The following is a 15367-nucleotide window of genomic DNA, read 5'->3' on the forward strand; positions in this document are numbered from 1 at the left end:
ACCTGACAATAAGAAGGTGACATCAACCCCCCAATTATCACCCCACTTGCCACTGCACCATGGCAAGTGGGAAGAGCAAGGCTAAGTGCCAGATTTGGCGCATCTTATGGATGCGCCATTTCTGGGGTGGCTGAGAGCTCATTTGTTTTTAGTCTGGGATGTGGCCAATATCCATGGCCCCTTCATTGACTATTAAAATCAGCCCACAGCTGTCTGGCTTGCCTTTGCTGATTATTAATTATAGGGAGACCACATGTATTTTTTTCGGGGTCTCTTATTTTAAGGAAAGGCTAAGAATACAGCTGTGAGCTGATAACTTGGAAAGCTCCATGTGTATTACCCCCTTCCCAGGCTATAAACATCTGCCCTCAGCTGTCCCTCTCTTTCTGCTGGTTAATAAAATGTTTGGGATCCCACAATATTTTTTTCAGAAAATAATTTATTTAGTAATAAAATACATGTATACTATTTTATGTGTATTTATCCTATTCTGTCAGGTCACGCTGTGATTTTACTGTACGCAACAATGAAAGGTCTGGTTTTCAAGGACATGTGTTATGATAGAGTCACCGTAGGAGGCAAAAACAGAAATACAAGTCCAGAAAACCAGAGAAGTTGGCAACTATCAGATTGCAGACCCCTGAACCTATCAACACAACTAGCAGTAGCCGTGGGGGGTTCCTACGATGCCCTAGACCCCTCGATCACAGCCGGAGAATTAAATAGGCCTAAAGAAAGAAAGGGGAAATCTAAACTGCCCCAGAGTAGACCCCAAAGCAATAGGCAGCCCCCAACATATAATGACGGTGAAGCAAGATGAAAACACTAACACAGACAGAAAGATAGACTGAGCAAAGCCGGGGCCCAAAACTACCTAGATAGGAAAGGACAAGAAGGATGCTGTCTGCAATCTGCCAAAACCCTATCAAAGACATAAGCCAACAAGCTGATATGAAAAAGGCCCTGAAGCAGCTAGGCTTCAAAAACTAAACCAGCACTCAGGTATTTTCAGAAGACAGAGCTAAAGGAATTCAGCACACCCCAGCAGGGAATGGCAGAAATCCAGAAAAACAAAGCAAAACAAAGTCAAAGCACAAATGCAAAAAGCCGAGCAGCAAACTTAGCTTTAGAGGAGCAGGAATTCAGACTGGTCTCCAAGGATCCCACAGAGAAGTCACCCGCAGGGCAGAAGGGCGTCGGCAGCCTTATATCCAGTCAGTAACTCCACTCAGCCAGTCATCATCATCAGCCTCAGGTGTTTGATAATCAGGCTCACTACCTTTGTTTACCAGAAGAGGGAGTTCCTCGGGCCTCAGTAGTGAAGGGGAAAATGAACTCACAACAGACATGGGTGTGTAAAACTCAGACAGCGCTCGCATGGTCCATACATTTCCTGGTGTCTGCCCCTAATTTTATCTGTTTTGGCAGCTTTTAGGCCCCTCTTAAGGTGTTGGTTATGCGTTTGGTTTTACCTCCCATTGAATTCAATGTGGTTCGTATACGTTCAGCGAACATCGGCAAGTTCGCCAATCTCAGCCAAACCGAACCTTAAAAAGGTACGCTTATCTCTAGTTATGAATGACTTTAGTGCGTGCGCAATGTTTCACAAGTGGATACAAAATTCTTAATATCATTATACATGGATAACCACCAAAACAGTCTAGCAATAGCTTTAAGTGTAGCAGTATGAAATATGAAACTCCAGCAACATACACAATCTCAGGTACACCAGCACAAGTAACTTGGAACCTGGAGTAGCAGAAGGGGTCAACAGCTGGGCTTTACGGATCTCCGCATCCTGCTCTGAGGAAACTATAGAATCCGCAATACACTGAGGAAGATTGGATGATGGGGGTTCTTGAGGAGAAATTGAATCAAGGTTGCATGATAAAGCATCAGACATCACATTTTAGGACCCATGCATGAATGTGATTGAAGAATTGTATCTGGAAAAAAAAACAAGGACCACATGGCCTGTCTTGGGCTTAAAGGTTTGACCGATATGAGATGCGTCCACCACTTTTGAGCCCTGATGTACAGCTTTCTATTATTCTGTATATGCTGCCCCCAACCCACCCTGAAAGGTAAGAAAAAGAGCTTTTATAATACTCACCAGCAGGGCTGTCCAGCGCCACCCTTCTTCTTGCTTCGTTCTAATGACACGTCTCTGCGTCATCCAGTTTCCTCGGCATTGCGCTCCTGCTTTATGGTAATTCCCACACAGCTTTTACCATAAAGTGAGACTAGGGACTTTTTTTTTTTTTTAAGTGGCGGAGGAATACAGTGTGGAAGGATACCTACCTTCCGTCATTGGATTCCTGCAGCCCATAGAGACCGGCAGCATCAGCTGATGCTGCACTTCTCTACCCAAGATCATCGTGGGACACACTCGTGGACTGCTTCGGATCATGGGTGAGTATTTTTGTGGTTTGTTATGTTAATATTTATTCCGTAGACGACAATGGCTTCGGGGAACAATGTGACAAGTATTGGTAAGTATGTTACTCTGTTATATGTACTGTATGTCTATGTATGTATTGTATGAATGTATTGTATGTAGCATGCATGTAGTATGTATGTAGCATGCATGTAGCATGCATGTAGCATGCATGTAGCATGCATGTAGCATGCATGTAGTATATATGTAGTATGTATGTAGTATATATGTAGCATGTAGTATGTATGTAGTATGTATGTAGTATGTATGTAGCATGCATGTAGTATGTATGTAGCATGCATGTAGTATATATGTAGCATGCATGTAGTATATATGTAGTATGTATGTAGTATGTATGTAGTATATATGTAGCATGTAGTATGTATGTAGCATGCATGTAGTATGTATGTAGCATGTATGTAGCATGCATGTAGTATATATGTAGTATGTATGTAGCATGCAGTATGTATGTAGCATGCATGTAGTATGTATGTAGCATGTAGTATGTATGTAGCATGCATGTAGTATATATGTAGTATGTATGTAGTATGTATGTAGTATATATGTAGCATGTAGTATGTATGTAGCATGCATGTAGTATGTATGTAGCATGTAGTATGTATGTAGCATGTAGTATGTATGTAGCATGTAGTATGTATGTAGCATGCATGTAGTATATATGTAGTATGTATGTAGTATGTATGTAGTATATATGTAGCATGTAGTATGTATGTAGCATGCATGTAGTATGTATGTAGTATGTATGTAGCATGTAGTATGTATGTAGCATGCATGTAGTATATATGTACTATGTATGTAGCATGTAGTATGTATGTAGCATGCATGTAGTATGTATGTATGTAATATTTTTTTTTTTTTTTTTTACATTTAACACATTAGCCGGATGATGGGACTACTACTGTCCCATCATTGGCTAATGTGTCAATCACTGTCATGGTAGCAGGCATCGCCCGATGGGACTTGTAGTCCCATCGGACGATGCCTGCACAGACCCCCGGACATCAGCACAGCCCCCCGGCAGGCCGGCACAGCCCCCCGGCAGGCCGGTACAGACCCCCGGAAGGCCCGTACAGACCCCCGAGAGGCTGTACAAGGGCAGGAAAGGGTTTTTCCAATTCCGATACCGGAAGTCTCATAGACTTGAATGGGACTTCCGGTATCGGCATCGGCGATACCGATACTTTTTTTAAAGATCGGCCGATCCATTCCGATCCGATATTTTGAAGTATCGGACGGTATCGCTCAACTCTAGTTGGGGCAGATAAACAACATTATAGAATGTTGTATATCAGGACTGAAAGGTGGTGGTCTTATCTAATGTTGGTCAAACCAGGCCAAACAGGTGACGAGGAAGATAGTGGACCAGAGCAAAAGGGTTATGCAAACGGATGGTCAAAACAAGGTCCAAGGTCAGGCAGCAAAAGATCACCAAACACCATGGGAATATAATGCAAACATGTGCCACTGTGCAAATACATTGATTTGCATATATTTGGGACTGACAGTTTAGTTATGTAGCTGGGTAATCACTTAGAACAAGGAATACCTGAAGGAAGTTCAGCACCTCACAGTCTCAGATTTAACGACTTAGCGGTCTATCAAAATACTCACAGCTCAGCATGCCCCTGCACTAGATTGGATGACTGAGCTGTTAGTCACTGTGTCCAGGACTCACCGAACGGTGGAATCATGACAATTGTGGATCGCCCTCCCAGGGCTGGTGGGGTACTCGGAGCCGGGCCCGTTGGTTTCAATGGGTGTTGTCACAGTGGCAGTGACCCTGGGCGTCCATTGTAAAAGGGGAATGTCGAGCTTGTGGGTGATGCTTAAAGTTTATGAATAATGAGTCGTGAAGCCACCTGTGGTGTTCGGCAAGGGAGATGTTAAGCCGACGCTGCAAGCAGATCCTCTGGGACAAATGGTATAGTGCAGCAATGGTGGTGTAGCGCTCCACAGGTAGGGCTGTAGTCCCAGGGCAGAGTAGGTGAAGTGACAGTGAGGGGAGACGTGGATGGTGCAGTGTTAGGCACAAAGATGTAGCAGTGCCGAGTGTGTTGCCGCAGGAATAAGCTGAGGACACCAGGGCATGTAGTTCCAAAGCTTTACTCACATACTGTTGTGCGTACAGGTGCCCGCATCCGTGCCGTGTTCTCCAGGTCAGGAGCTCAGCCAACTTCCAGGCAAGATGAAGCACTCCTTTCCAACACTCCGCCAACATATGCCTTTTCTGAACATCTCCCTTATTGCGCCTATAGTGAAGTACTCACAGTACTGAGTTACACTGGAGTTCTTCCTGTCAGATGTTCCTATGAACTCTACTTGTACGGCAGACAGCTGTAGCCTGCTTCGGGGACTCCTTGCTACCAAGTCCCAGCTCACTCACGTTGCTGTTGTGCCCCCATGTCTTGTGTGAGAATAAAGTGGTGACAACTTCTATTCCTCCGGTGTCTTCTGCAGGACCATTAGTATCCATACAACCACGGGGACCGGACCCCGGCCTTGCGCTATGAACTTGGGAAGGGTTCTGCTCTAACCCTAATCCTTAGTCCTCCTCTCCTTAGATTCCGTACTAATCCTTATTTCTTATGGAGAGAGTCAGGCTTTCCATCAATGTCCCTTTCCTGTGCCAGCGGACCCAGGTCACTGAAGTCTACTGCAGCACTTCCTTCATCCATCCCACTCAGGGGATCTTCTCTCTCTCACTGACTCTGTCAGACTGACCAAATCCTAAACTCTTCCCGCTCTTTTGGTGTAAACTAAACTCCACCCGCCTCCCAGCACACTTCGTGTTCCAAGCAGGTAGCCACCAAAGGGTGCTTTGCTACACTAATGTGTTGTGTGGGATGCAGGTGTTGGAGCGTGGTCAGGTGTCTCCACCTTACCTGGATAGTGGGGTACCACACCTCAGGAGGAGGTGCAGTACCTCTGTGGCGACTGAACCCTCAGGGGCGCCACAATTGCATTATAGTATTTGCATTGCAAAAAAATTAAAAAATATTCAGTGAACAGTGCTGTGTCTGAAAGGGGCTGGCTGACTATTCATTTCACTAGCTAAGCTATCTCCTTTCCTTGTCTCATCCAATTTATGGACAGAAGGGGGTTGGCTTAGCCATAGAAATCAGCAGCCAGCTCTCGTTATACTCATCACTGATCAAAGGATGGGAAAGGAAACCTCTCTCCTGTGTCAAACACAGGCCAGAAATAAAACTGCCAGGAGCAGCACCAAAATCTGGAGCACATTTTGTAGATTAGCTAGTTGAATAGAATCAGAATTTAAGGATATCTAAAAGATATTTTTTAGACAGCCCCCTTACTCCATTCCAGACATTACATACTGAGTGTGGGTGTATGGAGCTGAGCTTACTCTTCACATTGGGTTTGCCAGCTGTGTTATACAGCCAGCATCTTCTATCAGTATAGAACAGAGCTAACGCCTATCACTGCTGTTTGACACCATGAAAGACCAAAAGAAAGCAGAATTGGTGCCAAAGTGTAGGAGAAGATCACTATAAAGTGTTAAGTGTCCAACCACATAATTTACATAAGAGACAAATTCAATCTGAAATGGTCCATGAATTGTTTTAATAAAACAAAAAAGTTAAAAAATAGCTCTGGAAAGAACAAATTTTTGAGATTTACACAACAAACGCAATAGTGTTACACATGCAGAGCAATGAGCTACACTGTGTGGAAAGCAGGACTATGTAGAGTCAGGAGGTTGGAGGGTTCAGAGCCGCAGCTAGTGCTAGACTCATGATCCCACATCACTTTCATATCAGACCCCCTACAGCTTTCATAAACAGTCTGGGGTCTAGGAAAGGGTCCAACTGATATGTCAACCTCCAGGCAAAATGAATCAGTGTTACATCTAGGCCTGGGCCTAAGGAGGCAGAGCCTGACCAGGATCCCCCCTAATGCCACATTCATACACAAGTGTGCCACAGTCAGAGCACAGTCTGTCCACAGGTCTCCTGACCAGAACATATCTGTCTTAGCCATATACGAGGCTGTCGGGAGACCCATGAACAGTCCACGCATCATGGTCAATGCTTGGACTGTGACATATAGTTGTGTGAATATGGCATTAGTCATAAGTCCTCCCCCTCAGGCCCTACGTTAGTCCAAAGCGAGTTTCTTTAAAACATTACTGTTGAGTAGAGATGGGAGAATTGGTTGACCCATCAGCCTACTAATCCGATTAGTAGGATCCATCGGCTAGGTCAGTAATCTCTGACTACTGGAGAGTCGGCCAATGAATCTCCTTCCTCCTGATATTCCTGCCTATTCTTTTTATTAGCCGGGATGGCACTATGTCGTGTATCTGCATTACACCATAATGATGATGTTGCATCAGCCCAGCAAATCAAAAAAGAAGCCGATAATGTTGGGAGGTAAGGAGTTTTGCAGTCCTCCTGTCCAGAGGCCATGGAGTACTGCAAATAGATTGTTCCATCTCTACTCTTGTCAGACATTGGTCCCAGCATCACCATGTTCTGCCTAATGTAAGGCCTGAGGGGGATGATGCCGACCCAGTAATGCTCAGCCGCCTGAGGCCCAGGCTTTGATATATCAATATATTTCACTCATTTGGGGTTTTTCCGATCCAAAGTGTTAGAATAGAAGGGGCCAATGCTAGATTTCCCCTTGTAGTGGAGGAAGGGTAGCATGACCCGTTTAGATCTCAGTTTTGTAATTGCTACTAGATGTGGATCCTGTCTTTATGATATAGAACAAAGTCAATTTTAAAGGTGAAAAGAAAATACAAAGAGTAAAATAGTAATAGAAATCAACAATAGTCTTGAAAATGCTGTATGTTGAGCCTCTTTGGGCATATCATCGCTACTTTACTGGCTTGTAGTATGATTAAAGTGCAGAAAAAAAAGTTTTCAGTTAGAGACTGCAGCAGGCCAAGGTGGGTTTCAGGAGTCCCCATCTTCCGGTAACAGTTGAAGGCTCCTCAATAAGACAACTGGCTAAGTTTTGAGTTTGAAGGAAGCCCCATTAGCTTTTAAACTATTAAAAAAAACTAGTGGAAAGAATAAAAAATCATGAGGGTCCCATTAGGGTCTCTTGATGGTCCATGAGATATATGTACATAGTGGAGCTGTGTGTACAAAGCCTGAAGAATACCAATGCAGCCTCATACTATGAAGCCATGGGCTTTTGGTATGCATTTTGGATAAATTCGACTCCAGATTAGCTGCTTATTAGGATATCAGAAAAACCCTTGGGTTAACAATTCTTTAGATTTTCAGCACTAGTCTATCCTTAAAATAACATTTCTGTAAAATCATCCAACAAATACTTATTAGGACGTCAAGCTGCCTAAAGTGCCATTTTAAGAAGGTGGCCATTACCTTCGTCTTTGACATCTTTCCCAATGAATTTGCAAAAACCATGCGCTAAAGTGACGGCATAATCATCACACAAAAACCTCTAACCGGATAATACAAAAATAGGACATAAATAAAATGTGGGACATTCCTGAGAATCGATTAGAAAACACTGAGCTGTGGTGGGATAGAGGGATCAGACCAGATTAGGGACCAGGTGGGCAAAACATCAGTCCTTTATCATCTAGAACTTTATAATATTTTTGAAGGTCTATTTTACATAAAAAGTATCTTGTGCTCAACCAAAGTCCACGAGCTCACATCAATAAGTCTATAATAGTGGAGTCGGCTGTACAACCACCTTGTAAAGACTCCACTCGACCCTCAGAATCACAAGGGGATTCTTCTCATGATTAAAAATGCATGTAATTTGAGTAATCAAATTCCATCTCTTAACCAGACTGTCGACAGTAAGAAGACCACCGAGATAATTGCACTTCAGTCCGGTCATACTATTTCAGTACTCTGGTAGAGTCTCACATGGGAATTTTGTAATGACCCTCAAAACTTTGAGACTTTCAGTGCTTAGCATTCCCATTCATGTGATAAATGTTCTTTTTGGCACTAGGCCTTTTTTTGGCATTTATGGCACTTAACGCATGGTCCTTCTCAACTTTGTACAAAGAGGCAAAGTTGGCAAATGAAGAGGCTGATGGGGGAGTGTTTTCTAAAAGGGTTTTCTGTGTCTGCTCTTGCTCATGGTCAGACACTTCATTGGATTCCTTACGTTCGTGGTGGGTGTTATAAAAAAAGGAGAGCTGCTGGAAACTGGGTTGTAAGTCGTCTTTAATACTCTCCAAGATCTGAATGAATGATGGACGATTTTTGGGATTTTTTTGCCAGCACCAACGCATCAAATTATGCCTGGAAAGATAGCAAATATTAAAACAAGACATATAAATTGTGCACAGAAAAAGAATACTTGGCTTTAAAGGGCTCTAATAAATTTTTAAAGTTTAGGAACAGGTCAGTAGAGTCTTCCTTTGCGAAGAGAAGATCCCAAGAACACTTACAGTCTATCAGGACAATTTTCAGGTTTCTCTAAGATGCCGTTCTCCATGACATAGTGAAGGACCTGCTCATTGGCCATGCCTTGGTACGGCTGCTCTGCTAAGGTGGCAATTTCCCAAAGGACCACCCCAAAAGACCTGTAGAAAAAGAAAGATCAATGTGGTTTACAGCTTCTCAAATTGAGCTTAGCACCCAATATTTAGCAGCTTTGAATAATAAATTCAACCACTATTGATCATGAAATAGTGTTCAGGATTTTTGATTTATTTTTAAGAAAAATGATACTTTTTATTTATTCCATGTGAAAAACAATGAAAAATACTAAGAATTATTTTAAAAGTTGGACAATTTTGTTAATGAGACAACTCATAAGCCAAAAGGGACATACCAGACATCTGAATATGGGGTAAAGATTCCATCTTTAAGAGATTCTGGTGACATCCATCGGACAGGAAGAAGGGACTTTCCGCCTTTTCGATAGTAGTCAGTTTCATAAATATCTCGGGTCATGCCAAAATCTGGATTGAAAGAAATATTATGTCTGCCAAAGAACTACATATAGTTACTGCTAATCAATAGATGGACTAGAGACCAACTTAGAGATTGAGGACCTGACAACTATAAGGACTGAGTGCAGACAGAACTATCCATGTAACAGCTAGGATTCACAAAAAGCGTTGTGCTAAAACAGTCAACAATTGTATATGGTCTTATTGGATAGAGGAGACCCAGCTCTGTTTGGTCCAAACCTCTATGTTGTAGGCTGGCAAGAACTTAAGCCAGATTGCCCTCTATGGAGCAAAAGGTCTTTGGTAATAAAGCTTTGCACCATAATGGTGGTTCCAGTCTAAACCTGGTTTTGGAGCTCCCTCTTTAAGCTCTGCATCTATCTCTTTCCATTGGTAAGGATTCCCCCTTTATCATTTTTTTATGGCCATCAGCACAATAGTATGAGTACAACTAGTTCAGAAAGTGTCTTTCCTTTGGGCTTGATTTGTAAAATCAATAACATAACATACCTCCTATTTTTACAGTAAGGTCCTCCGAAACCATGCAGTTACGGGCTGCCAAATCTCGATGTACAAATTTTTTGGCATTCAAATATGCCATACCATCAGCAATTTCACCTGCCATCTGAATCATTTCCTTTAAAGATGGAGGAGTGGCGTTAACATTCTGTAAGGCAGAAAAATAATGGGATTATTTTAGAGAGAGGCAAATGGGCTTAACAGAGGAAATCACAAGGCAAGAGAAGCAAAAAGGGGTGCAAGATAGGCAAAAAGGGGGAACGAGGCATCTGTACCTCATCATCTGCTCTAAGAGAACGTAGATAACTTTTTAGATCTCCTCTGGTCATGAGCTCCATAACAACCAAAGCTGGTTGTCCTTGTGACACAACCCCTAGTAGACGAACCTGCCAATTACATGTTTATAGAAAATACATTTAAAGGCTCATTAACATGTCCTTAAAAAAAATGAGTAGAAGACAGACCTTGTGTTAAATTTTTGGAAAAATGAAATGCAAGAACCAGAGACAATCATATTATGAATGCCCTGCTACAGAACATCACTCACCACATGATGACAGATGAATGCTTTCATAACAGATGCCTCATTCAAGAAATCGATCCGCTCTCTCATGGTGGCCAACTCATTGACGGTCTTCAATGCCACTCTGGTCATAGGTTCTTCCTTTGTAATGTTTCTGGCCTCTCCTTCATACACCATTCCAAATGAGCCTTGCCCAAGCTCTTTAATTATGGTAATTTTCTCTCTTGGAAACTCCCACTCATCGGGAATGTACACTATAATATTGAAATGTTAAAATTGCTTTGAGGTCCACATAATTTTTCAATGACATGATAGTATGAGTGTGATGACGGCTTTGCCTTCATGTAGACTCTGGTGTTTACCTTGGTTTTCCCTACAGACCTGGTCTACTGGATGCCCAAAGAGTAAAGGCCTTGCTCGTCGAGCTTCTAAATAGCTTTACTATGTCCATGGTCCACCATGTTCCACCTAACTTCCATAAAGGTTTAAATGAATCCCTGACTACCAAGTCCCAAAAACCTCCATTAAGACTTTGTCCAATGTCCTCCTTAGCTGTACTGAAACCTGAAGATTGTGAGATGTTCTAAATAAAAGGCATGATCCTTGATGCTGTGTGGTTATGACATTTCAGGCTCATAAAGAAGTCTTCATGGCAATACACATTCAATAGCTATTGATCAAAAGTTTATTCGGCAATAACTATCCTTTCTGACCTTATTTTGCTGAGCATACATGTCTTATGTAGGGAGTAAGCCACTGTCGAAAACACTGGCCAAACTTGTCAATTACTTTATTTGAATGTGTATGGCCAGCTTTAGCCCAAGGAGCATTCTTGAACCACTATGAATACTCAAACTACTGCGAATTTCAATTTAGGCTATCTATACAGTCTTTCAAAAGAAAAAAAAATCCTAAGTATGTACTCACTTTCTGAAGCACTGAAATACTCCGGATTAACTGAGGCGTACAGCGCTCCACTGGGGTAGCCGTCATTCTTCCTAAAAATTAAAGCAAAAAGGCCCAAGTTACATCACTCCACCCTTTGTAGGTTGCTTTTGCTTACAATCCAAAATGCAACTAATTTTTCCCCCCGTAAAATAACCAACAGTCCCAAATGTCATAAATATGGGGTCCATCACGGAACAGAAACGCAAATGTGTATTCCTTTATTGGTCAACAAAGCCCTGCCCCATCAATAGTCACAAGTAGATCCGATATCTTGGAGATAAATTTTCCGCGACGTCCCGTACTTAGATTTATGGCATTGATTAAACGTATTTACTGTATCCAATACCCACAAGGCAGACCTGTGATCAGCAGTTACTGCAGAAATCAGAAAAGCGTCACCGGCTATGGCAGGTTTTTACTAGTTTTTCCTGAAAGCTAATAAAATAAATAAATGACTTTCTATCCCTTTTTTTCTCTCAATCTGGCAGATGACTCGCTGGTATTTTCAGAGAAACCAATCCTATCTCAAGAAAAAACACCCCCTGTTTATTGTTTGTGAAGAACGATTAGAGGTGATGTCAGAACCAGTCCGTACAGTCACGTACTCCTTTTGTCACTTTTTCCGTCAAATAAAACAGTCACTAAAGTTTCTTTAGATGTTCCTCCAATAGATATTTGTCTTCCTTGAGACATTTTGGATTGTACAACTTTTTGCCTCTCATGAACAATTTTTGACAATGAATTTTGAGCAACTTTCTAGGACTTGGTTTTGCTGTGGTTCCTTGCTTCCACACACTTTGTAGTTTTAGAAACCCATGGAGAACTGAAAGTTGACGCTTTTTGGTGGGGCCAGTGTGGCGCCCCTGAGGGTTCGGTTGCCACAGAGGTACTGCACCTCCTCCTGAGGTGTGGTACCCCACCATCCAGGTAAGCTGGAGGCTCCTGACCACGCTCCAACACCTGCACCCATCATCACAAAGTAGTGTAGCAAAGCCACATTGCGGCTCCCTGCTTGGAGTGTAACAGAGCACCTTTGGTGGCTCCCTGATTGGAACACGAAACGTGCTGGGAGGCAGGTGGAGTTAGAATACATAAAAGAGCGGGAAGGTTTAGGATTTCAGTTCAGTGTTCAGTTGTGTAGAGTGTGTGAGTTTGGAGTGGAGGAGAGAAGATCCCTGAGAGAGGGATGGAGGAAGGAAGTGCTGCAGCAGATCACAGTGATCTGGGTCTGCTGGCACGGGAAAGGAAAGAAAGAGAAAGACATTGAAGAGAAACCTGATTTTCCATAAGAAGGAGAGACTAGTACGGAACGTGAGGAGTAAAAGGGAACAGAGGACGTGGGTTAGAGAAGAACCCTGCCTAGAAGTTCTAAGCGCAAGGCCGGGGCCCGGTCCCCGAGGTTGTATGGATACTAATGATCCTACAGCAGACACCGGAGGAGTAGTGGGCTGTAAATGCACTACTCCCATCTAAGACTTGGGGGCACAACAGCAACATTGATAGTGAGACGGGAATTAGGAGCAAGGAGTCCCCGAAGCAGGCTACAGCTGTCTGCCGTACAAGTAGAGTTCTTGGGAACATCTGTCAGGAGGAACTCCAGTGTAACTCAGAACTGGGAGTACTTCATTCAAAGGCGCTATAGAGGAGACGTTCAGAAAAGCACATGTTGGCGGAGTGTTGGAAGGGAGCATTCCATCTTGCCTGGAGGTTGACCGAGTCCCTGATCCGGAGGACACAGCACGGAGGCAGGCACCTGTATGGACTACAGACTGTGAGTAAAGCTTTGGAACTACAAGCCCTGGTGTCCTCCACTCATTCCGGCGCCAACACCCTCAGCACCGCTACATCTCTGCACCGCTACATCTCTGCACCGTCCACGTCTCCCCGCTATCACCCACCAATATATGACTAGAGTTTCTGGAGATGTTCCATCTATAGATATGAGTCTTTCTTGAGACTTTTCGAAGTTCTGCTCATCACTTTTATCAAAAATGTTAAACAAAAGGTTAAAAACAATTGGCTGCAGGCTTTTGTAAAAGAAATTGAACCAAAAAGTAAAAAAAAAAACAACGGTCCAAAGGCGATGAGTAGAACTCAAACAAACAGTCTCAAGCAAGTTTCTTGAAATATTGCGTCAATAGATATCAGTCTACATTGAGACTTTTTTAAGTTCTACTCATCACCTTTGGTCAGTTTTTTTTTGTTTTTTTACTTTTTAGTTAAATTTTTTTTTACAAAAAAGTGATAAGTAGAATTTAAAATAGTCTCAAACAAGACTGATATCTATCTTAGGGTCCCGTTTCACTTAGCGACGCAACAGCGATCCCGACAACGATACGACCTAGTAAGGATCGCTGGTGCATCGCTAAATGGTCACTAGTAAGCTGCCAAAGAGGCATGTCTCTTCAGCGATGCAGCAACCATCCAGTGATCCTCGGCTGTCGTTGGTATCTTGACACACAGCAGCTTTTCTGAATGATTGCAGCCTACGTCCCTGAGTTCTGCGTCACCAACGAGGTCGCTCGTCTGGTCAAACACAGCGATGCGCTCTGGCCAGCGGGATGCCAACGATGAAAAAATGGCCCAGGACATTCGAGCACGATCAGTGATATCCAGCGTCACCGAGGAGGATGGCAGGAACAGGCTAAGCCATCAGAAAACCAGAGAGGTTGGTAACTAAGCGGATTGCAGACCCTTGATCCTATCCCCACAACTAGCAGTAGCCGTGGAGCGTTCCTACGATGCCCTAGACACTTCGTCACAGCCGGAGGACTAACTAAGCCTAAAGACAGAAATATGAAATCTAAACTGCCCTGGAGCAGATCCCAAAAGGAATAGACAGCCCCCAAACATATATTGTCGGTGGGACAAGATGAGACACAAACACAGGCAGAGAACAGACTGAGCAAACGGTGGGGCCCAAGCTGTCTAGACAGGACAGAAATGATACTGTCTGCAATCACGCACAAAACCCTGAAAAAGTCCAACACTTCTGATATACAAAAAACCTGAGGTCACACGACCTCACCCCCGCTAGATCAGCACTCTGGTATAAACTGGCGGCAAAGCAAAAAGATACTAACACAACAGGGGACTGAACAAGCTGCAACATATGCAGCAGGGCCCAGCGCTGCTCCTGGCAGGGAGCACGCTGAACCCTAGCAGCAAAACAGAAAACACGACAAAAAGACACAGCCAAATTAAATGCAAAGGATTAGCAAAAGAATCACTTAGCTGAACCATGCAGATCAGGCAGGGGGCAAAAGAACTCCAAATGCACACGGAGAAATCACAAGCAACCTCCAAGAGCAGCCAGCTCAATTATATGCTCCCAGCCAGTAATCTCAGGTTCCCAATTATTGTCGTCAGGTGGGAACTACCATCCACCTGGCCAGCTCCACTACTCTCAGTAACCACCAGAGGGAGCTTCGGCTCAGAACTTCGAGCAAGGGAATTCACAACACCAAAGGTTTCTAACACTACAAGAAACAAGTAGCATCAAACAACCACCAGAAATCAGAGTCCTTGAGTTTTGTGCGAAATTTATTGTCAAAAATTGAATGGCCAGTGAACATCAATCAAATGAGGCTTTAGGACTTTAATTTAAGGTGGTTCCTTGATTCTTCATGTTTCCTGCTTTTTTTGGAGGTCTGAAATATGACACTCATTTGTAGGACTAATATAACTAAAGTTTCTTGAGATGGTCTGTCTATAGAGATAGTTTTACTTGAGACTTTTTGAAGTTCTACTTGTTGCTTTTGGCCATTTTTTTTACATTTTTGGTGACTCTAGGACCTCAATTTGTGGTGGTTACTGGATTTTACATGTTTTTTTTGTAGTATTAGTTTTTGATGTGTTGTAAAGCTTGTGGTTTTTGAAGCAGAAACGGTTTCTTATTTGAGCTTTAAAAATAAGTTTTTCCTTTCCTAAAGCAATGATAGAGAGGGTTTTGTTTTCCTGCTTTTTTCCCCACCAGATGTTTTTGAAAACCTCTTCAGGAAAAAAG

General features: G+C 43.0%; 1 protein-coding gene across 3 annotated transcripts in view; it reads right to left on the reverse strand.

Moving 5' to 3' along the window:
* Window positions 1–6021: 6021 nt before the first annotated feature.
* INSRR (insulin receptor related receptor) overlaps window positions 6022–15367 on the reverse strand; it is a 42828-nt gene continuing 33482 nt past the window's right edge. For all 3 annotated transcript variants that reach the window (XM_073567093.1, XM_073567094.1, XM_073567095.1), the window contains 7 exons: window positions 11341–11411; window positions 10438–10667; window positions 10166–10276; window positions 9882–10038; window positions 9251–9380; window positions 8865–8999; window positions 6022–8715 (listed from right to left, as the gene is read on the reverse strand). In XM_073567093.1, coding sequence (XP_073423194.1) covers window positions 8370–8715; window positions 8865–8999; window positions 9251–9380; window positions 9882–10038; window positions 10166–10276; window positions 10438–10667; window positions 11341–11411 — 1180 coding nt within the window. In that variant the 3' untranslated portion in view covers window positions 6022–8369. The remainder of the gene's footprint in view (window positions 8716–8864; window positions 9000–9250; window positions 9381–9881; window positions 10039–10165; window positions 10277–10437; window positions 10668–11340; window positions 11412–15367) is intronic.

Source organism: Dendrobates tinctorius, unplaced genomic scaffold (assembly GCF_039654945.1).
Source record: "Dendrobates tinctorius isolate UK_male_01 unplaced genomic scaffold, ASM3965494v1 ptg000019l, whole genome shotgun sequence".
Classification (NCBI taxonomy): Eukaryota; Metazoa; Chordata; class Amphibia; order Anura; family Dendrobatidae; genus Dendrobates; species Dendrobates tinctorius.